Below are 23,797 nucleotides of genomic sequence, written 5' to 3'. Positions count from 1 at the left end.
TTGTTTCTACAGCTTAACAAAAAACAGTTAGAAACGCTTTGACAGATGAAACATAACTCCAATAAATACACGATTACATACCTTTTCAGTGTTTTTTTATGTGGTTAGGTTATTGTTACAAGAAATGCTAACCAATGTAGCCTTTAACATTGTATAGAAATCTATAAGTAATATATTTTCTGCCTCATTCAGAAAAGGATGTGGTTGTGTTCACTCTGTGGGGTTTTGAAGTTTAAAGCAGCAAAAATAGTTAACCTTGTGTACTTTAGGCTAAGCTAAAATGCTATTTATTGCCTTTACGTGCATCTGTTACCAGACGCGATTATAATTTATAATAAATTCTATGACGAACATTCATGTTAGAACGTAACTTTGTAAGATGTACTGCAAAAAATGTTATTCTTAATGAGAATTTAAATACTGTTCTCCTGTAAAAAAAACTACCTAAAAATCCTTAAAACAAGATACATTTACTTGAGTAGCAAAACTGCATAAGATACAGTACTTTTTGTCAGAGAATGTATTTATACAGTCAAGTGTATTTTCTTACTTTATATACTTTTACTTTTAAAGTAACCTTCCCAGGGGCCTGGGTAACTCAACGAGTATTGACGCTGACTATCACCCCTGGAGTCGCGAGTTCGAATCCAGGGTGTGCTGAGTGACTCCAGCCAGGTCTCCTAAGCAACCAAATTGGCCCGGTTGCTAGGGAGGGTAGAGTCACATGGGATAACCTCCTTGTGGTCGTGATTAGTGGTTCTCACTCTCAATGGGGCGTGTGGTAAGTTGTGTGTGGATCGTGGAGAGTAGCATGAGCCTCCACATGCTGTGAGTCTCCGCGGTGTCATGCACAACGAGTCACGTGATAAGATGCGCAGATTGATGGTCTCAGAAGCGGAGGCAACTGAGACTCGTCCTCCACCACCCGGATTGAGGTGAGTAACCGCGCCACCACAAACTGGGCATTCCAAATTGGGAGAAAAGGGGATAAAAAATAAAAAAAGTGACCATCCCAACCTTACCCGTCCGCAGATGTCAGACCAAAGCAGACATGTCCTTGCAACAATGACTTATTACATAGTGCATAGTGTTTATGGTGTTTGGGACAATGTTGGGACACTGGCTTTAATATTCTGTTTTCTAATGCAATGATATTCAGACATTTATAAGTGGGACTTAATAATAAGTGGCTCCAAATACTTTTTTGTATACCAGTGTATGTGCATTTAAAAATGGGGTTTGTCCCTTGTCACTTATCTTGCCAGTGCATGTTATCACTGTTGGGTTGAACTATGTTCACACACACACACACGCACACACTAAAACACGTCTTTCATTACAGCAGACAGGGAGCGCAGAGAAGAGAGAGAGATAGAGAGACAGTCAGAGAGAGAGGGAAGCAGTGTTAGTTGAGCGCAGACACGAGACATGAGCTGAACGAGGCAGCTGGACAGATAGAACACAACAATGAGTCACAAACACACTGCAGTATAAAGAGAAAGACGTCAAGAGGGACTGAGACCAAAGGACATAGTGCGAGAGACACACAGAAAGACATAGAGAAAGAGAGAGACATCTCTTGGACTTCTCCCCGTCTGCTGTGGTAGGCATGGCGTCGGAACCGGGCACGCAGTCCAGAGTGATGTTTCAGACCAAAGAGGAGGAGCCTGCCCAACGCAAACTGGGCAAACTAACGGTCAAATACAACCGCAAAGACCTGCAGAGGAGACTGGACATTGAGGAGTGGATAGACGGACAGCTGCACCTGCTGTATGACTGTGAGGTGAGACACTGAGATGCATTACTGCATGTGTCCTGAATGAGAGTTAATAATGTACAAATACAAAGAAGAGATGTTTTAATCCACTTACAAAGAAGTACCATGGTACTATCATTGTTACACCATGGTATCCCTTGAAGTTCCTATAGAAGTAGCACGTAAATACTGTGATATATGAATATGGATATCATGTTGTGTTTGAAGCCAAAGTAAAATTGTATTGCTCAGATGTTGCTCATGAAAATATAATGGAGATCTGCAGTTCATGCTTCATGTTAGTGTCAGATGGTTCTCTTCAAATTCCATTGGAGAGATAAAAGTGGACACAAACGAAACAAGTGTTGACATAAAGTAAGAGTACTGAGCTGTACAATTAAAATGCGGATCGGGTTTGTTCTTGGGAGAATTTGATGAGAAATGTTCATACTGAGATCTCTGGTATCCTGACAAATCTGGGCCCAGTTTGAATTATAGAACGCCAAAGGGGTCATAAATCGCCACCTTCCCCCTATAAAAACACTGTTTTTAGACCTTACACACTATCGGCTTAATAAGCATTATTGGTATATGAATGCACTCAATGTTGAGATCTCCTCTGAAACTCTAGAAGAGACACTTATTCTCAGGAGAAACATCTAAGAAGCAAGAAACTAAATATTAAACTAGGATATTAAAGAGATGTCAAGTGAGATTTTTCCTTCCTACGAGGGCATTGGAAACCATCACTGTACCATGGCACTGCCACAGGACTGTTTTCTTTGGGTTGGGTTGATTATCTATTGCCAGTTGGAACCTTTTGCTTATCATTGATTAACACGTTGTCATATTATTCCATTGTTTCCCTCGTTGTTGTTGTTTGTCATCCAAAACACGGCCGCTTAAAGAAATCTTCCAACTTCAATACAAGTTAAGCTGTATGAAGGGCATCTGTGAAATCCTGTTCATTTCGATTCAGTCCCCCATTTATAACCAGTAAACCTTGTAACTGTCACATGATACGTACAAGGACACTAGAACACTTCTCTACAGGACTTTTGCAGGTAATGTGTGACCAGAAGTTCATCCACTTACAAAAGTAGTCCCACCTCTAAAGGAATGATTTAGGAAACTTTACAGCTCCAATAACACATATATTTTTGTACAGAGGAATTAATAATGTGCTTTAACAGCAATATAAGCGTCACATTTCTGCATTGAAACCCTCAGGTACACTTGCCCCATAGAGTTCCATTGTAAATGCATGAGTGTAAACACAATTTTTGCTTGTTTTTACAAAGTTTACAGCTCAAAACACATTTTTGCACTAAGAAATTAATTAAGTGCTTTTACAAAAATACGAGCTTCACATATATGCTTTTAAAGTACACTCTCAGGTACTCTTGCCCCATAGACTTCTATTGTGAATGCATGAGTGTAAATGCAATTTTTGCTTGTTTTATCAAACTTAGCTCAAATAGTTGTTTTTTTTTTTATTTAATTTTTTTTTTGTATAGAGGAATTAAGTTAATGCTTCAAGAAAAATATAAGCTTCACATTTCTGCATTTACATGTTCTATTGTAAATGCATGAGTGTAAACAATTTTTGCTTGTTTTTACAAACTTTACAGCTAAAATAACACATTTTTGCACTAAGAAATTAATTAAGTGCTTTTACAAAAATACGAGCTTCACATATATGCTTTTAAAGTACACTCTCCAGTACACTTGCCCCATAGACTTCTATTGTAAATGCATGAGTGGAAACACAATTTTTGTTTGTTTTTACAAACTTTACAGCTCAAAACACATTTTTATTAAATGTGTTATTACATTTTATTGAATTAAATTGTAATTAATTAAGTGCTTTAACAACCTCAGGCACACTTACCCCATAGAGACATTATTGTAAATGTGATGTTAATTGTTTTTCCAAACTGAGGGAGAAGTCCGAATTATTGTCTGTGGTAATCGACTATACGTCACAGATGCTGTCCTGAAAGCTTAAATAGTATTGATTCCAGAATTTTCCTTTAAGATATACACTAGACAGAGATTAGACTCTAATCTTCATTTCTAGTGATGCATGCTTCGATGACATGTTCCTCTGCCAGCACATCTCGGGACACGCAACATCTGTGCGTTACATCAGAGATGCTGTATCAGTGCTTTATGCTGCATCCATGGGAAACCATGGCAACAGGATTCTGGTTGGCTCAGAGAGACAGCAGCACAGATGAGATTAGATATGTGTGTGATCATTACATAGTCATGACAGTGACATTCATGAGACAGGGAAGGTGATTATAAGACAAATCAGGTTTGCGTGCAGAGGCATCTTATGTGTTTTTCCTGTGTTTTCCCCTCAACATTCCCTATCTGAGATATATAAAAAAAAGCCTCTTCCACCTACATGTGCTGATTATAACCCTGCACGCATTAGGTGGCACCCGCAGATGGTCTGTTGCAAATCTTAGATTTCTCTGAAAACAATATCTTACGCCATTTTGCTTCTCAAGAAGGATGTTTATATATTTTTCCTGGAAAATAAGAAAAAAATACAAATTAAGAAAACAATTTAATGCAATGCATAAATTGTTGGCCAATTGTTTCTTCTTCACTTAAAAATATTTTAGTCTATTTTAAAGATTTCAAATGCAACAAATTTCCATCACACTGAATTGTGTAATCTTTAACTAAGTTAAATGGATAAAACTTTTATTTAAATGTAAAGATTACTCTGTTATGAAAATAAAATGCATATGCATAGAATTATTTTAAAGTGTTGTTTAAAGTAAAAATTAAAAACAAAAGAAAATTTAAATAAAAACAACAACAACAACAACAACAACAACAAAAACAATACTCATTATACAATCTGGTTTTAAGAACGTTTAGGTATTTTACTGGAAAACAAGACAAAAACACTGATTATGAAAAGACTTAAAAGTTTGAGCACATTTTACATTTTAATGGAAGATTATGAAGATTACGTTTTTTTCTTTGCAATAACGTGCAATGATGACTCATTCACAATAGGACCTGCTCCAAACATGATTTATAACATCCCTCAGAAAATCCCTCCAAGACACAGATGGCAATAATCTAATTTCATGAGCATGCATAGAGAGTATGATTGTTCTGTGCATACTATTGCAGGACTGTATAATAAACATCTGCTCAATCTGAGCGAGACAAACCTCATTATACAAATAATAAAAACCTGAAGAAAATTTGAGTGTGACTTGCTCATGCAGAACTCACAGCCACAATTATAGGCTGTTGTAGGTGGTTGTGTGGGGTTGCTGTAGTTGTCAGGGTATTCTGGGTCGTCTAGCTGGTTTCTGGTTCACCATAAAGTCTATCTGATATTCTGGTCTCAAGATATGATTTGAGATACTGCTTCAATATAAGTCTAGGGATTTTTTTTCAACTGTAATAATAAAATAACAGCACACCTCTCCTCTACAAAACACATGATTAAATTAAATCCTAAATTAAATTAAGTATGGGCAACAGTAGTAATAGTAACAATCACTAATAATAAAAACATTACTTTTCATGCTACACTGCTCGTAGCATGCTGTAGATATACAACATGATAAGTTATCAGAATACTACTTTGTCTAACATCTTTGAGAAACTACAAAGAAACTAAAATAACTCCAACAATGACCTTGAATTAATTTGAGTTTTTGATACACAGTATATTATAATATTTGGAACATTGACAATCCACCTTAATTAAACATGAAAATGCCACTAGAAAGCGGTAACACAAGACTATGAGAAATATAATGACGTTATTACATTCTACATATTTAAATTATACCAGTAAAGCTTTAGCTTTGGCAGCCATAAAATAATAAAACTAAAATAAAAAACTAATTAAACTGAAACTAGAAAAAAACTGAGAAAACTAAAAATAACAAAGTGTGAAAACTAACAAAAACTAAACTAAATTGGAATGACAAATTGAATATAAAATAGAAATAAAAACAACATTAAAAATCCAAAACTATAATAAGCCTGATTTGAACTTAATAATTATAATAATAATAAATAAAAAATAAAAAATAAAAAAATGTACATATTGAATGCGTCATTCAGACATTCACAGTGTAGGTTGGAAAAAGTAACACATAAAGTGAACCCCCTAGGCTAATGATGTCAGCAAAAGCTCATTAGAGTCAGGAGTTGGCAAACCTGGCATCCAGTTAATGAACTGAAACTGGAGGTGTGGGTTAGAGCTACTTTGACTTATAAAAAGCACTCAAACATTTTGAGTTTGCTATTCTCAAGAAGCATCTGCTGACGTGGACCATGCCTCGCCAAAAAGAGATCTCAGAAGACCTAAGATTAAGAATGGTTGCTTTGCATAAAACTGGAAAGGGTTACAAAGTTATCTGGAAGAGCTTAGATATTCATCTGTCCACAGTTAGACAAATTGTCCCTAAATTGAGACGATTTAGTACTGTGGGTACTCTCACTAGAAGTGGCCGTCCAGTCAAGATGACTCAAAGGGCACACCGCAGAATGCTCAATGAGGTAAAAAAGAACCCTAGAGTGACAGATAAAGACTTGAAGGAATCCTGGGAACTGGTTAACATCTCTGTTCATGAGTCTACTATACAGAAAACATTAAACAGGCATGATGTCCATGGCAGGACACCATGAAGGAAGCTGCTGCTTTCCAACAAAAACATTGCTGCATGCCTGAAGTTTGCCAGAGACCACCTTGACACCAACAACGCTACTGGGAAAATGTTTTGTGGACTGATGAATCTAAGGTTAAATTGTTTGGGAAGAACACGCAGCATTATGTATGGTGTAAAAAGGGCACCGCATACCAACATGAAAACATCATATTAATGGTGAAGTACGGTGGAGGGAGCGTCATTATTTGGGGCTGCTTTGCTGCTTCAGTGCCTGAACCGCTTGCCATCATCGAGGGAAAAATGAATTCCCAAGTTTATCAAGATATCCTACAGCATACTGTCAGTGTGGCTGTGTGCCAGCTGAAGCTCAGTAGAAGTTGGGTGATGCAACAGGACAATAAACATCCTTAAAACGCACTTAAACATCAAAGTAAATCCACTACAGAATGACTTCAAAAAAAGAAAATCCACCTTTTGGAGTGTCCCAGTCAGAGCCCAGACCTTAACCCAATAGAGATGCTGTGGAATGACCTGAAGAGAGCCGTTCACACCAGACATCCTAAGAATATGGCTGAGCTGAAGCAGTTCTGTAAGGAAGAATGATCCAAAAATCATTCTGAACATTGTGCAGGTTTAATCTGCAGCTACCGGAAACGCTTGCTCGAGGTTAATGCTGCCAAAGGAGGATCGACCAGTTATTAAATCCAAGGGTGCACTTACTTTTTCCACAGCTCTGTGAATGTTTAATGGGATGCTTCACATACTTTTTCTTGCCACTGTACACACACATACATACATACTAGGGCTGTCAATCGATAACTTTTTTAATCAAATGAATACATACTGTATGTTGATTATTTAATCACATTAATCGCAATTAATCGCATATATAAATAAATGTATTTGCTGAGAGAGGCCCTCAAATAATAATAATTCAAAATATAATGATTAAATAATTATAGTTATATTTAATAATTATGAATTTAATATACAGTATATGATCAACATAATCTCTCTTTCAGCAAATATTTTTGTATGCGATTAATTGCGATTAATTGGCATATCGTAAATAATTCGATTAAACATTGTAATCGATTGACAGCCCTATACAAAAGTAAACAATTGATATTTATTAATATTAGAATGAACTGCAAAGGCACAACAATATGCAGAGTTATTGACACATTAACCCACCAGATGTAAACCACTGAACTAAAGCAAACTCTTGAAGATGTGCGACATTCGAGGAGTCAATGGGAAAGACATTTAAACATGCTGTGTGTGAGATATCGAGCAGCTCTTCAGTGTGTGTTTACTCAACTGTTACCAACAGATTACACAGCTGAGACAAACGGCTGATTTCTGTTAACACATCATAACAGAACACATGCACAGAACAACAGTGTTATCATAAACGTACAGTATCACTCTTTTCTAGGAATAACGAGCGATTTAAATGGAGCAGGGTTTCAGGGGATGTTTAGTGTGTCCTAAATACATTTTTAAGCAGTCTATTTAAAGAGCACGCTTTCATGTTTTCAGTGGTTCTTTTGCCCATTGGTGTTTGTTTTTAATGAATAAACGAATACAAATCATTTTCTCTATTAGCATTAGATATTACAGTTAATACGATTATAGTGGAGCAGCAGAGCAGAATACTTTCAATCACATCAGATTCAGACAAAATCATTTGCCCAATGTAGACGTCCTGAACCAGCTCTCTACTTCATTTAGGTGAATGCATATAAAACAACCATGGTTTTTTGGTTTGGGTGTGGCTCTGTCCACGTTTTGCTGAATGCTATCAATTTTTCATGTCCTAGCGGAAGGGTTTCGCTGCAGGTACTCTGACGCTTCCGTGTGGAAGCCTGTAACAGTCCGCCCCGTGTCATCCGCTGTACTATTCATGAGCATCTCTAATTTATGCGTGTACTCGTTGGGTCCTGGAGTTACTCTGCCTAACCTTGAGATCAACCCACAAACCACACGTTTTTGTCTTTTCTAAGTATAAAGTTATTCAGTTTTGATCTGGTTGACCCCAAATGAAAAAAACAGCTTCCAAAGATAAACAAAAAAGTAATTTGCTAATCTTTGTAAACCAGCCTGACCAGCTAACGGAGACCAGATAAGACCAGTAAACCATCTTAGGCTGTTTTTCCAGCAGGGCAGTGCTAATACTGGAGAAGTTTTCCACATTATGGGAATGTGACCTGTAGCGTGCGTGTTCTGGTATGTTTTGATGGCTCTTTGAGGCAGGAAACAAGATCAGATTACTAATGGATCAACAATAGTAATGAGCGTTGCCTGATGACTCATGTGTAATCTCGTTTAGACACAACACACACACACACACACACACACACACACACACACACACACACACACACTGATTAGCTTTCCTCACATGCCCAACACTGTCAGAGAACAAAACACTTCCTGTATTAACTGTTACTGTGAGTGTAAAATAATGATTACGGTTTAAAGGGATAGTGTCAAAAATGAAACTCTATCATCTTTTTCTCATCCTCATGTGGTTCCAAATCCTTAACTGCTCTTTCCCCTATAACGAAAGTGAATGTGGACTGGTGCTGTCAAGCTCCAAAAAGGACAAAAAACACCATAAAAGTACCATGAAAGTAGTCCATATGACTCCTGTGCTATATTCCAAGTCTTTGTGTCAAGAACTGAAATTTAAGTCTAAAATTTTCCCCTTTATTGTGTACTGCAAAACATTGTTATTACTGTGTATTTTTGTCTTGTTTACCAGTAAAAATATCTATACATTTTAAAACAAGATACATTTACTTGAGAAGAAAAATGGTGGAGTTTATGCTTATAACACGAAAAAATATGTGTCAAAAAAACCTTGATTCAACAGGAAAACAAGTTTATTTTTCTTTCCCCATTGGCAAATAGTATTTTCTTGTTTTAATCATAAACTCGACCAAATTTTGTTAAGATTTCTCTGAAAACAAGAGTATCTTATGCCATTCTGCTTCAAGTATTTTTTTTTTTTTTAATTATTTTAAGGATGTTTAGATATTTTTACCAGAAGAAATAAGACAAAAATACTCAGTGCAACTTTGACATCTGGCACATCATGATCAGTCACAAACAGAAAATGTATCTTTTTTTACCACAAATGCAAATGGCATGTAAACTCTGTTTTTGTTTTTTGGCGGGGGGGGGGCTGCCGCCCACAATTTTTCACACTCAATTTAAAAGCTCAGCATTCACACATACTGTGGACTAATTGCAAAAAGTTGGTCAGATTTTTCAGAAATCCCCCTAAATAAATAAAAAAGACACCAGTTATTCATAAATAATACTGTATGTGTTTATAATCTTATAATAAACAAAATTTTTTTGAAAAGTCCTAACTTTGTAAACAATTCTGGTTCTGTTCACTCTACCTCAAAAGTCTAATTTCATTCCACTAAATGGCAGAAAGCACTAGAAAAATATATATTTTTTCTCTATCACATTCCATCACAATATAGAGATCTGAAATGTAGGTGGCACTCTAATGCATTTTAGCCTCACAGATGTGCTCGTCCATAGACATTCAGTCTAATTTTCAGTTCAAGCACCACCCTCATTGTTTTATTGAATATCTCGGCCACTGAGTGGACTACAAGCTCAATCTAGGAGCCATTAGAAAGCTGAGATCCTCCCCTTTGCAGTGAAATATATTTTCTCATCAATTGTTGAAAACTTGTTTTTCTGATTATTTGTTTTGCATGCTTATGGCATATTTTGTTCTGGACATCTAAGTTATAACATTGGATTATTCAGCCAAACAACCTCACAGACAAGTAAAAATGGCTCATGTTTTAGAAAACTGCCTAAGGTAAGAGCAGATATAATGTTTTTTAGCTATTTGTGGATTACAGCAGCAGTTATCGGAGCATAAAAGAGATGTTTCTATTTGATGACTTACAGGAATCATATTTCACCATGTGATTCTTTTGAAAATCTTTCAAACTGTGGTATTATGGCAACAAAATAATAACTATACAGTCACATTCCTGAGAATGAGAGCTTTCATTTGATATATGACTTGCCCATTTTATGTGCTATGTGAAAGACTTTCATTTCATTTTCACATTAAAGAGCACCTATTATGGTTTTTCAAATATTACCTTTCATGTAGTGTGTTATATAGCTGTTTGTGAATGTAAAAAAAGTCTGCAAAGTTTCAGAAATCAAAGTGCACGACAAATGGAGTTACTGACTCCCAAAAGAAAGAACCGATTCTGAACACCTGAAACGAGTCGTTAGTAATTCCAGACTTACTTCCTGTACTAACCTACGTAAATTGGTAACAAAAAACCCGCCTCTGGTCTGTTTACACGTACAGCCAGTACACGCTGTTAGCCTGTTAGCTGTTAGCCTCTGCTAACCGGCTAACTCACGTTATTGTCAAACTACATATAAACTTACCACTGAGAAACGTCCTGTTCTCGATGTGCTTGCGATGGTGGTTCGGGTTGATCTTCTGATGTATCACTATCAGACTCGGGCTCAAATTGGTAAGTTAAAACAGACATTTTTTCAGATGGAGCTGAAACTCTGATATGGTAGTGGGCGTTTCCTTTCCAACACGCGCTGTAAGTGGTAGACCAATCACAACAGACTGGGACATCTGACCAATCAGAGCAGAGTATGCTCTCTGAAAGGAGGAGTTTAGAATGAATCCTTTAGAATGGATCGAGTCGTTTTTGACACTGGGAAAAAAAGGTAATGCTGCAATTTAAATTATAAGCAAATTAAAGTGTTTTTTGACCTTGGATGCATGCACTTTAATATTTCTACCCAATTACCTCTAAGGGGCGCTAATTTGCGACACAAATTATTTGAGGCCTTATTTTGTTATTTTAAGTAACATAAATACAGAAGTGATGTTATCTCTAAAAAGATCAGATTGTAAGCTTTCAAATGATACCTCATATGCCTGACTTATATATACGGAGACTTTAACATTTTAAACGTAAACTTTTTTCGTGTTATAGCGCCCCCTTTTGGAGCCGCCAGCAGGTCTATAGAGTTTATGGGGGATTTAAGAACATTTAACAGGCATAAATATTTCTTACCAGCCATGGAAGCAAACCATTAATTGCATTTTATGATGCAGTTCCAGTTCCATTTTATTTAATTTCACCAAACATAATTCTTAATTCAGTTTTTCGTGTTAACCTGACATGCAGACAAGAGACATGCAAAAACCAATGACTTCTGGCATCATTGACTGTGTTTGAATGATGGAGAAGAAGCTTTTAAGTGAATAACGACTTGGATTATAGCGCACAAGTCTTATGGACTCCCTTTATGATATTTTGATGGTGCTTTTTGTCAGCTTGACAGCCCATGGTCACTGCGGAATGAGAGTTAATAATGATAAGATTTTTAATTTAAGACTTTCCAAATGATTCCATTCATAATTGGCTGATAATGCACTAACTATCTTACTTATATTTGTGAACAACTCGGATGCAAAACATTCATGGTTTAAATGGCAGCCCTAATGGTGACAACAGCAATAAAAACTGCCCTAGTGGGGTAATTAGCACCCTGCCGACACAGCAGATCTACTGAGGTTCTCATCAATGAGTTCCTCTAATATTCATGTGCGCAGCAATTACTGCTGTGAGTTAAAGTCAATCGTGCGGTTATTAATGTGTTCTGAGGGTGCTCATTCCTCTTATCGCTCTAATTTGAGATGCTTTTGAGAGCTGATGATGTTAAAACACTCCTCACAGAGCATTTTAAAGGACAATTACGAACTTCATACATTCACGTGACATTTATGTCATACTTGACATTTTCTTAAATGATGTTTATAGAGCACTAATGACTGTATGACCCCATATCATCGATTCTCTCTGTTCAGGAGGAGGAGATTCCAGAGTTGGAGATCGACATCGATGAACTTCTAGAGCTCACAGATACAGAACAGAGATCTAGACTGCAGGTACAGAAGTTACAGAAGGAGGACAGATTTTGAGCTTGTTACAGTCAGTGCTTGAAGCATTGCATCACTTAATGATATGCAACCACAATTCTACAGAACAAAATCATTTACTGTACTATGGAAAGTTAACAGATGATGCTCTTGCCGTTTGCTGTTTTAACAGGAGCTTTTGCAAGAATGTGGAAAGCCAAAGGAGGTAAGACAAAAATCAGGATTATTCCATTTCCCCATAACACATCATAAAAAGCTTTTACTGTATATGCTTTACTCTACAGCCACTTTCACAAATGAAGCACATTAGATTGCAGTAAAACTGCTGACTGCCTTTTCTGGTAAATGCACCACGTCTACTATGCACACATGCGACGAGTTTCCATCTTTTATCTGTTTTGCTCACTTAAACTCTGTGATGTCATTTGCAGGAAATGACCTTTGCACTGTCAATCTGATCAACTTGCTTTTGGTTCTGTGTTTACCTTGTTCCCAAAGGAGGCTAGTTATTTTATCATAAGAAACAGAATCACTTACCGTTCCTGTAAGCTGATGAAAAATGTCTTGATCCGCTCGGATGAGGAAGTGCTTTAGTCTGTCCGATGTAACTTTTTTTCTTCACTCCCGAGGCATTAAATGGCATGGAGTAATTGCATCATCCGGCAGACTGTGATGAAGCGTTCCGCCTTATTTAGCTGTATAAATCTAGCAAACATATTTATATTTTGGATTTTTTAATTATTTAGTGTAAATGTATAACACTATGCTAAGGGTTATATTACCCTGGAATTAATTACAAAAAACTAGGGCTGTCAATCAATTAAATTTTTTTTATTAATTACATGACATGCCAATTAATCGAATTAAGTGCAATTATCAGTTTAGTATATCAATAAATATGTAAATGCATATAAATATTAATAAAACAGCAAAGTTACAATAATTATATATATATATATATACACACACACACACACACACACACACACACAGTATCAGTATATACACTGCCTGGTCAAAAAAACAACAACTTTTGCATACTCTAATATTTCGTTGGACCGCCTTCCTTCCTTCTTAGAAAAGACAAGAAAACAATATGTAATATGTTAATGTTAATATGTTATATTAACATTTTCCAAACAAAGTATTCCACAAAAATGAAGACAGAAATGCATTAAAAATAGCACCAATTTAAATAACATTAAATGTTTTCAAGTGGGAGGTTAAAGGTGCTATATGTAATATATTTACTGTACTAAAACATCAAATTATCATAATATGTTATCAGAGATTTAGGAAACGTGCTAAGTTGAAATACTGGCTTCTCCGAAAACTATGCTACAGCCAGTATATTCTATTTTGAAATGTCCGTTCCGGGCCGGAATTTCTGTTTGTGTTTTGGCATGTGTGATCCCGCCCACTGCCCATTTCCCAATAGTATTTAGACACCCCGGGTTGCCAGATTTAAAGCAAGTTAGCGGGCAAACACAGCGCGCTGCAGCCATGGAAGCCAGCAATACATCTAGCTAACATTGACTGAGTTATAAAAAATCCACATGAGCTGGTTTATAATGTGCAAACAATAAAATCATTGCAAACATATACATTAGCTGATCAGCTTACAGTGTAAGGCTAGTCACTAGTCATTGTCAGTTTGCTCGTACCTGTTGCGTGTCCTCAACCTGGCAACCCGCGTGAGCTTCGAGTCTGGGGAGGAGGGGGCAGGGGAGACAACTCTCTCCAATATTTTGAATTTGGACTGCAGAACAAATATTAATAATGTTACATATTGCTCCTTTAATTAACTTATTAAATTAGGGGCAGTGGTGGTTCAGTGGTCAAGGCTCTGGGTTACTACCCTGAAGGTTGGGGGTTCAAGCCCCAGCACCACCAAGATGCCACTATTGGGCCCTTGAGCATGGCCCTTGACCCTGGCACCATATCATGGCTGACCCTGCACCTGGACCCCAGCTTATCTGGGATATGTGAAAACAAATAAATTTCACTGTGTATATATGCAAAACATGTATGTATAATGTGTGACCAAAATAAAGGCTTTTATTCTATAACTGGAAAAACTAGGTTAAGTATTTATTGCAATGGGCATTAAATCTCTTAAACCCTCATCCTATACAATATTAATCATGGCTGTCCACTTTGCTACAGCAATCGTGAAGCCTCATTCGCATGATTCACGCCGTTTTTGTTTTTTTTTGGGGGGTGATTTTTTCCCCTTTTTCTCCCAATTTGGAATGCCCAATTCCCAATGCACTCTAAGTCCTCATGGTGGTGTAGTGATTCACCTCAGTCTGGGTGGCGGAGGACAAATCCCAGTTGCCTCCGCATCTGAGACAGTCAACCCGCGCATCTTATCACGTGGCTTGTTGAGCGTGTTGCCACGGAGACATAGCGCGTGTGGAGGCTTCACGCCATCCACCGCAGCAACCACGCTCAATTCACCACGCGCCCCACCGAGAACAAACCACATTATAGCGACCACGAGGAGGTTACCCCATGTGACTCTACCCTCCCTAGCAACCGGGCCAATTTGGTTGCTTAGGAGACCTGGCTGGAGTCACTCAGCACGCCCTGGGTTTCGAACTAGCGAACTAGCGAACTCCAGGGGTGGTAGCCAGCATATTTTACCACTGAGCTACCCAGGCCCCCAATTCATGCCGTTTTTAACTGCACACTAAAAGCACTTGCAGAGAACGACTTGCTTTTAGCACTGGTGCTGCGAAGGTAAATGATGCTTTATCCAAACTGTCTGGTGAGACGGAAGCGCAACACGGCGCCAGGGAGATGCTGATGCTTCACTCAAGCGAGTCATGTGAATGCAGTTTTCACAGGTCCCATCTGGGTTTGTTTTGTGCAAAAAAATTAAAAATAATACAGTTAAGAGGCCCATCTCTTGATCACTGAATCACAGTTTCCAACAATTCAGTACAGTCTTACTGTACTGTACTCCATATATATATATATATATACACACACACACAATATATTCAGATTGAAATATATTGCATTACTGTACATTTATCTGCAAAAAGTCTCACATATGACATTCATATACTGTGTTTATTTGGAGTCCACTAGCAACCCTAATCCAGTAGCAGAATATGCAAATCTTGTGACTTTTGCAAAACAAGGTTTATCATGTGAGGAATTTTACACCTGAAGTGGAATGTTCTAGCAGAAACACATTTTCCTGTAGTTTTAGACCTACTACTACCTGATTCATGCTTTATATTCTGATTATTATGAAAGAAACCTCCCCCAAATCTTCTAAAATCTTCTATAGCCCACCTGCTATCTCTCCCCGATCACAGGACTTTATCAATGGGCTGCTTTATCGGATGAAAGGACTTCGCAAGATGTCAGGAACACTGAAGAAATAGGATAAGGTCAAAGTCTGGAGTTCTCAAGATAATGTGAACCATCTTGCTCCGCCCCCTACCATAACCCCGCCTCCAGTCCCACTCCTGAATCATCCTGTATGTAAAGCATTGAGCGTCTGTCTGTGGAGTCATGGGTCAATGACGGAATATTCTACAAACAGTGTTTTAACCTCTATTACCGGTAATTCTGTACAGTTTTGACAGATTTCTCTCAGCAGGTGACATTTTTTGTTTTTGTTTCTTTTTGTGAAATGTACATTTTGGTTGCCTATTTATATATATATATTTTTGTTCTGACAAGTGTTGAATGAACAATAAAAATTTCTTTTCAAAATTAAAGATTCAGACTCGAAATTCTGTGGTGGAATTTCTCAGTTAATGACAATAAATTAGGAATAAAGGATGTCCTTTTCCTGATTTCACAGATATTTAAAGCTCAGTAATCAATTATGCCAATTATACATATTACTAAATTGTACTCCATTTACTAAAGTTTACTGAACTTAAACTTAGACGTAGAAATTGTTAAGTACGGTGAAATATAAAGCATAATACAACAGGCCAAAGACCAAAGCAGCATCATTCATGATGCTAAAGCAAAAGCACTTATAGGAGTAATGAAAATAAAGCTAGTTGTTAAAGGTTAACTTATGTGCAGTTTTCTTAGTTAAGTGATTAACCATTGATGTTCACTGTGTTTATGTTGAATAAGTCGTGAAACAACAGCACGGGTTGAAGCAGTGAGGATGCTGTTCTCTAATTTGAGATTGGAGAACTGTAAAACACAATACATTAATGATATCATAATGTGCAGATATGTGCTTTGTCTTTGTATGCACAGTATATTTTATACACATGCACAAAAAGTCATTTATTACCTTTTTTATTTTTAGCCACACAATTTTGTCTCAACACAAAAACACAAATGTAGCAGGAGTGTCTCCCCGGAGTACATCAGTTTTACTTGCTCACACTAATGCACTCAACTTCCTGTCATATCTCTCCGTGTTTGTGTGACAACCTGACAGCAGTACACATGCTCTCAATGCTGTCCATTTAATTATTTATGACAACATGGAAATGCCAGTAAAGTGGGATGTAGCTGCTCAAAATCCAACCATTTAAAAAAAGGTATAATTTGCAATACAGAAAGAATGCTTACTTAAAAGTGATGTGTGTAATTGAAGTTAAATTCTGTCTCGTATTCCAGCTTAATACGAAGAGACAATATTGTATCAAATTTGGTGTACGTGCCAGATTTTTTCACATCAAAAGTAAACTTGACGTGAAAATGTGCGCATTGCCAGGCAAGCCTTACCCCATTGCGTACGCACCGTTTTGCTGTGTTTGGACAATTAGTGACGCCACTGGCAAAAGAGTGCAAGTAAGAACAAGTAATCTTCCACGTCTGTCATTATAGCAGATGTGCAGATGTTGTGGAAATCTAATGAAACTTCATTATTACAACTGTGTGCACTTTATTAGTTACACTGAACATGAGAAATTGATACATGCATTATACTTATGTGCGCTAAATCAATGTGAGTTAATATAAATGAATGCAGCTCTGAATGACGATGGCAGCAGTAGATCTTCATTTAGCACAAGAACGAATCAGGAGGGAGCGTGTGTTTCGGGGCGACGCTGATTTTTTGTCCGATGACACTCAAAAATACACACTTAAATAATATAATAATAAGACATACTCTAGATATAATAAGATATATTCTCTGTTACACCTTTAAGCTCTGAAGGTGTTTTTAAAGATTTCCTGTTTCAGTGGCATACCCACAATTAAAGGCTTATAACTTGGGAAAACAAACAAGGAGGGTCAAGTGTTTGGTATCATTGTAAAGAAAACTTTTCACATTTTTTAATGATATAGATGATGATACATTCTGACACTCTCAGCCTAAAAAACTGCTGAAAAATCACAAACAATTTTCTTTTTCTTATTTTTCTGATTTGACATTATATATCTCTGGGTGTAAATAAGGTGGCTCTGAAAAACTACTTTTGTTTTATACCCAATCATGTCAAATGTATCTGAGAGAAATTGTGTTGATATGACAAAGCAATCAAAAGTTATAACATTACAAAAATAATTTATCATAGTGTTTAAAAGCCTCTCCGAACAAATAAAACATAATAATTGTACATAAGAACTAATTACACATGCAAACACAACAATGACTAAAGGTTTGCATAGCATGCAGACATGATTTTAGTAATGAGATTTCACAGAATGAGTTTCATTCTGTGTCATTTGAGTCATCATTGAGTCTGTGTCATGTATTTGGCGCCATCTCCTGGTGGTCATATGTAACATTGTGCTTCATGTGGATTATCTAATGATCTATACATCTGATTACCTTGTGTGTGGGCTCGTTTGAAAGATAATCTCCTCCTCTAAGTAATGCTATGTGATATTTACGTTCTGTTTATTTTTCTTGAAGTTATAAGCAAAAACGTGGCATATAAGCAAAATAAAGAATTAACTTTTATTTTGGCTGTATAAAAAAATCATCAGTTTTTTCCAATCATTTAAAAAAAAAAAAATTCAGTTAACGAAAATATTTTCATTCAGTTTTTGTTTTAGTTTTCATTAATGATAATAACATTGTTTAGAGTACGATCAAATCAAAAGCATTGGCACAACCAATGGCATAAGTTCTGGGGCGGGACTATCTGTTTGTCCAACCAGGCACGGTGAGAGTTCCACAAAACTGTTTAAAAACAGCTTATATTTTGCAATTCTGTTTGTTGATTCTAGTGCCGCAAAAATGGCACACTTAACCTTTAAGAAAACAGACTGTGTTTTGTAAATAAATAAGCCAGATCAGATATTGCAGACAGCAAGTAACAGGAAGGTCATTGGGTCAAAATAAAAACATTTAAATCAGGTGAGACTTTATAAGTTAGACATTAACTCTCTAAAGAAAGCTCCACATTTCTGTGTTTAGAATCTGACAAACCCAAGTTTGTTTGTGATTGTAAGTGAATGAGAGCGAGCTGTTTTACAGTTATAATAATGCCAAGCACGAATGCTCAAAATATCATTTTTAAACTACGACTGTGTTTGTGAAATGTGTTTTGAATGATACAGTGTAGGAGAACACATGACTAAATCTCATGACTAGTTCTCTTAAACCTATGACTTGCTTTCGACCTTTTATTCATGTTTAAGTCAGAATGATTCAGTTTTTTATTACTACAGACTTATTAGAGTCTTACGCATAAAAGCTGAACACAAAACATTTACCACAAGCTGTTTGAGCACTTATTTACTACTCAAGTTTCTATTAATAATACGTTTCTATTAATTCCCACAAAGCAGACTAGAAAATAATCTTTCAGCTTTTAACATGCCTGTGTTTGAGAGCATCTTGTCTTTGAAACATACTGTAATTTCTGTCTGCTGTTAGAGAGCTATACTTTTAAAGCATTAAATAAATTGTTGCACTATAAGATTCATGTTTTCTTCTTGGTTTCCTTTGGTGCTGTATATGTAGAAGAACGATGTTCTTTTCTGTCATATTTGTCATGACCTTCCCTGTGACAGTATGAAAGAAAAAATAAAACCATAAATCAGTTTTCTTCTCAAAAGGCAGCAAATTTAGACACGTATACATTCAGGAAACCCAGTGAATGATTCGTAAAACTCTAAAAAGCAAAAAAAAACAAACAAAAAAAACCTTCAAACTTTATATATATTAGAGGTAGACCGATATATCGGTTTTACCGATTAATCAGTTTTACCGATTAATCGGTGCCGATAGTTGCTATTTGGAACTATCAGTTATCTGCAAAAATCTGTGGGTACTTGTCGATAATTTTTTCATCATTTATTAATATCAAAATAAGAGTCCCCAGTATGTTTCGGGCTTGTTTATATTTAAAAGTCCCGCGTTATGTACCAAATCTTAAAATGTTCTGGTTATTATTGGGATTTTGGTTGAACAAAAAAACTGCATCTGGGATTTTATCCATTTTGGACTCTTTGTCTTTGCCCCCCATAGTGAAGAAATAATAAGACTTGTTTATTTTTCCATTCTATAAATCAATTTGAAATCAGATTCAAATTAATCGGTTATCAGATAACCGATTAATCGGCAGATTAATCGGTTATCGGCCTTTCCCCACCACATTAGTTATCGGAATCTGCAAAATCCACTAACGGTCGACCTCTAATATACAGTATATCCTGATAAAACTGAAAAAATCTGACACATAGGGACATAAAATCTGCAAAACTGATAAAGACAATATAGAAAGTGAACTGACGAAGATACAAATTCAACAAGGTTTTATGAGGAAGCAGTTTGGGTACTTTGAGAGAACATGTAAACGTGGATTTATGAATTACAATCTGTTTTTGATTGACGACTTTATTAATGTTACCCACACAAGGACAACATTTAGACTGATTTAAAAAAGTATGGTGGCACAAAACGTTTTTTTAAATGTACGCAAATGAGGGGGGCCTGGGTAGCTCAGCGAGTATTGACGCTGACTGTCACACCTGGAGTCACGAGTTCGAATCCCAGGGCATGCTGAGTGACTCCAGCCAACCAATTGGCCTGGTTGCTAGGGAGGGTAGAGTCACATGGGGTAACCTCCTGTGGTTCTCGCTCTCAGTGGGACGCGTGGTGAGTTGTGCGTGGATGCAGCAGAGAATAGCGTGAAGCCTCCACACGCGCTACGTCTCCACGGTAACGCGCTCAACAAGCCACGTGATAAAATGTGCGGATTGACAGTCTCAGACGCGGAGGCAACTGAGATTTGTCCTCCACCACCCGGATTGAGGCGAGTCACTACGCCACCACGAGGACTTAGAGCGCATTGGGAATTGGGCATTCCAAATTGGGGAGAAAAGGGGAGAAAATCCAAAAAAATCCAAATAAAAATGTGCGCAAATGTGCACGAGACATACATTTCCGTCAGTTCCTCACGCAAAACAATCAAATGACTTCAGAAGACTTATAGGTGCACGAGTCGTATGGACTTCATTTATGGTGCTTTTTTGAACCTCAAAAAAATCTGTCTCCATTCACTTTCATTACGTTATGCCAAACATTTCTAAGGTGAGTAAATGAAGACAAAATGTAAACTATTCCTTTCACGTTTGAATTGTGTTGCTGTGACATCATCTCACCTGAAGCAGCGGTTGCAGTACAGATCTCCATCACATGTGTGACAGCGGACGGAGGCGTCCTGATTACAAATGCAGCACCACGGCAACTCTTCATCATCATCACCCTCATCATCATCATTAAAATGGCGGGACTGAGATACAGCAGCTGGAAGTTTTGGTTTAGGTGACTGCTCCGTAAACTAAAAGATACAAAAAAATTATTCATATTTTGGCAAAATTCTGATTACACAACTGAACGAGCAGAGCTTAATGTTACATGATCATGATCCAAACATCAATATCTCTGCTGTACGCTAACAATCTCTATCTTGCAGTGCAAATGTTGTTTGCAATATACAGTAAATATTTTATAATCAGTATTTTTGCATTGTTTTCCAGTAAAAAACATCTCAACAATTACTTTACTTGAAAGGTAAAATTACATAGATATAAATAAATACGAGATATAAATATAGAGAGACATAGAAATAAGACACAAAAACTTGCTTTCAGAAAATATTTCTTCAATTAAGTTTATTACACTTACAATATTAGAAAATAGTTTCTTTTTTCTTGTTTTAAGCATAAATCTTAAAGAATTTATGGAGGTTTATGCTAAAGAAAAAAATAATAATCTTTTCCAATGTGGTAAGTAAAATAATATATAATAATATTAATAATAATGATCATAATTAACAATAATAAAAATTAATAAATATATTTTCTTACACAGTTACGCCTCCCAAGTAATTTTATCTTGTTAAAAAAGTTTTTTTTTAAATAAATAAATAAATAAATTATATATATATATATATATATATATATATATATATATATATATATATATATATATATATATATATAAACTATACAAATTAATATAATATAATTACCAATTATATTAATTACCAGCAGGGGGTTTGGCAGAGCCTTTCCCCCGCTGCAAGAGCTGAATTCTGTAGGAAACACTGATATATAATTTATTTATGAATTAAAAAATACATTCTCTTACACAGTAATTTTATCTTGTTTGGTGTATCTTTAGAATATAATTTTTTTTATTGAATTTTTTTTTTTTTTTTTGCAGGAAATTAACGAAAAATTCTGATAAAGAAAATTATTATTTCTTTTAATGACTTATATTCCTTTTGTTTGTGTGATGCTGGTGTGTGAGGGACTCTGTAGGTTTATTACCGGTTTCCTGTTGGACGTGTCCTTCTCTCTGTTCATTGGTCCCCTGAGGTCAGGTGGGATGTTGTAGCCACTGGCCTCATCCAGAGCTGCCTCTTCAGATAACTGACAGTGTGCAACACAACATAATGTCTTTAAACTAAGCTGTGATATATTGACTTTTGACAAACATCTAAACAGCAGTCTCTTGTGGTACTTATGGGAATTGCCATGGTCAAGATAAACTGATTAAACTGGTAGTAAACTGTCCCAATTAAATGTTTGGATATACCTACTCATTATTTATAGCATTTTCCACATTTTAGAATAATAGTGAGGTCATTAAATCTATTAAATGACACAAATAAAGAATGGGAAGTATGCAGTGGTTAATGTAGCCACCCGTTGTCATACTCCTTGCACACTTTTCCATCACTATCCACTAGATCAAGTTCATGAGAAACATACATTCAGTCAAGTGTACTTAATTGGCAGTATTGGCAGTAAGTACGGTATTTTAATCTCTGTAATAGTTAATTTTGGTTATAGTTGGCAATTACAATATCACAAACCTTTTTCAAAACACTGTTGATGGCCTCTTCTTCATTCTCTTCATCACTGTCAGGTTGTTGGAAATCTAACAGTCTGACTAAAAATAAACAAAACCACATATGAACAAAAGAAGATATGACACACACAACATCAGACTACAATTCGCACAAACAGTATTTTAGAGCTCCTTGGCACAAACAGCACTGGCAGAAGTTGTAGCATGATGCTACAGCAATGTGCTGTCATGTAATGGCAATCGCAACACATTTACCTTATGTAATATGACCCATTTCCAAATGAAAATAATATAGGGTGGGACTTGATTTTATTTATTGGTATTTGACTGGATCGTGAAAATTGGATAATATTATATTAATAAGCATAATATTATTTGTCAACATTATTGTTCTCCGCCCACATGGACTTGATTACATCAGCAGTAAAGAAAAGTTGTTGAAGAGGTGAAGATGAAGAAATTACGGAGCCCCTTATAAGACAGGGTGGGAAAAATTTATCTGAAACAGTTTTGCATGCCTTCGCAATCATTTTTGTGTTCCCTCGCAATAAGTTTTGTGTTACGTCGCAATAGTTTTGCGTTCCTTCGCAATATTTTTGCATGCTCTCGTAATAGTTTTGCATTCCCTCGCAATAACTTTTGCATTCCCTTGCAATAAGTTTTGCGTTCCCTCGCAATAATTAAGCGTGCCCTAGCAATAAGTTTTGTGTGCCCTAGCAATAAGTTTTGCTGTCCCTCGTAATGCATTTTGCATTCTGTCGCAATAGTTTTGCACTCCCTCGCAATAAGTTTAGCATGCCCTTGCAATAAGTTTTGTGTGCCCTAGCAATAAGTTTTGCTGTCCCTCGTAATGCATTTTGCATTCTGTCGCAATAGTTTTGCACTCCCTTGCAATAAGTTTAGTGTGCCCTTGCAATAAGTTTTGCATTCTGTCGCAATAGTTTTGCGGTCCCTCACAATAAGTTTTGCATTCTGCCGCAATAGTTTTGCATTCCCTCGCAATAAGTTTAGCGTGCCCTTGCAATAAGTTTTGCGTGCCCTTGCAATAAGTTTAGCGTTCCCACGCAATAGTTTTGCATTTCTTCACAATAGTTTTGCATTCCCTCGCAATAAGTTTAGCGTGCCCTTGCAATAAGTTTTGCGTGCCCTAG

General features: G+C 36.5%; 2 protein-coding genes across 4 annotated transcripts in view; one reads left to right on the top strand and one right to left on the bottom strand.

Annotated features, from left to right (window-relative positions):
* Nucleotides 1-1,319: 1,319 nt before the first annotated feature.
* Nucleotides 1,320-16,113, top strand: LOC127455253 (protein phosphatase 1 regulatory subunit 14B-like). 3 transcript variants are annotated; one of them, XM_051722976.1, is made up of 4 exons: nucleotides 1,320-1,783; nucleotides 12,305-12,385; nucleotides 12,549-12,581; nucleotides 15,678-16,113. In XM_051722976.1, the coding sequence occupies exons 1-4, from the start codon at nucleotides 1,610-1,612 to the stop codon at nucleotides 15,777-15,779; spliced, it is 390 nt and encodes a 129-aa protein (XP_051578936.1). In that variant the 5' UTR covers nucleotides 1,320-1,609; the 3' UTR covers nucleotides 15,780-16,113. The 3 variants fall into 3 exon arrangements, with proteins under 3 accessions (XP_051578936.1, XP_051578939.1, XP_051578937.1); XM_051722979.1 differs by lacking the exon at nucleotides 15,678-16,113 and adding an exon at nucleotides 12,661-15,671; XM_051722977.1 differs by having other exon boundaries at nucleotides 1,322-1,783; nucleotides 15,706-16,113.
* The window catches only part of LOC127455220 (abscission/NoCut checkpoint regulator-like), a 20,114-nt gene continuing 12,021 nt past the window's right edge, over nucleotides 15,705-23,797 (bottom strand). Inside the window, exons 8-11 of the mRNA XM_051722929.1 lie at nucleotides 22,651-22,727; nucleotides 22,103-22,204; nucleotides 20,930-21,108; nucleotides 15,705-19,327 (exon numbers count right to left, since the gene is read on the bottom strand). Coding sequence (XP_051578889.1) covers nucleotides 19,246-19,327; nucleotides 20,930-21,108; nucleotides 22,103-22,204; nucleotides 22,651-22,727 — 440 coding nt within the window. The 3' untranslated portion in view covers nucleotides 15,705-19,245. The remainder of the gene's footprint in view (nucleotides 19,328-20,929; nucleotides 21,109-22,102; nucleotides 22,205-22,650; nucleotides 22,728-23,797) is intronic.

This window comes from Myxocyprinus asiaticus, chromosome 17 (assembly GCF_019703515.2).
Source record: "Myxocyprinus asiaticus isolate MX2 ecotype Aquarium Trade chromosome 17, UBuf_Myxa_2, whole genome shotgun sequence".
In the NCBI taxonomy this organism is placed as follows: Eukaryota; Metazoa; Chordata; class Actinopteri; order Cypriniformes; family Catostomidae; genus Myxocyprinus; species Myxocyprinus asiaticus.
The sequence above is the reverse complement of the archived record's forward strand: the minus strand, read 5'-3'. Positions and strand labels throughout refer to the sequence as shown.

What these genes read in the sequence shown, in the direction of transcription:
- LOC127455253 (XM_051722976.1), top strand. Translation starts at nt 1,610, where the DNA reads ATGGCGTCGGAACCGGGCACGCAGTCCAGAGTGATGTTTCAGACCAAA. An exon ending in ACCTGCTGTATGACTGTGAG is followed by an intron (nt 1,784 to 12,304) that starts GTGAGACACTGA and finishes CTCTCTGTTCAG; the next exon opens with GAGGAGGAGATTCCAGAGTT. An exon ending in AATGTGGAAAGCCAAAGGAG is followed by an intron (nt 12,582 to 15,677) that starts GTAAGACAAAAA and finishes AATCTTCTATAG; the next exon opens with CCCACCTGCTATCTCTCCCC.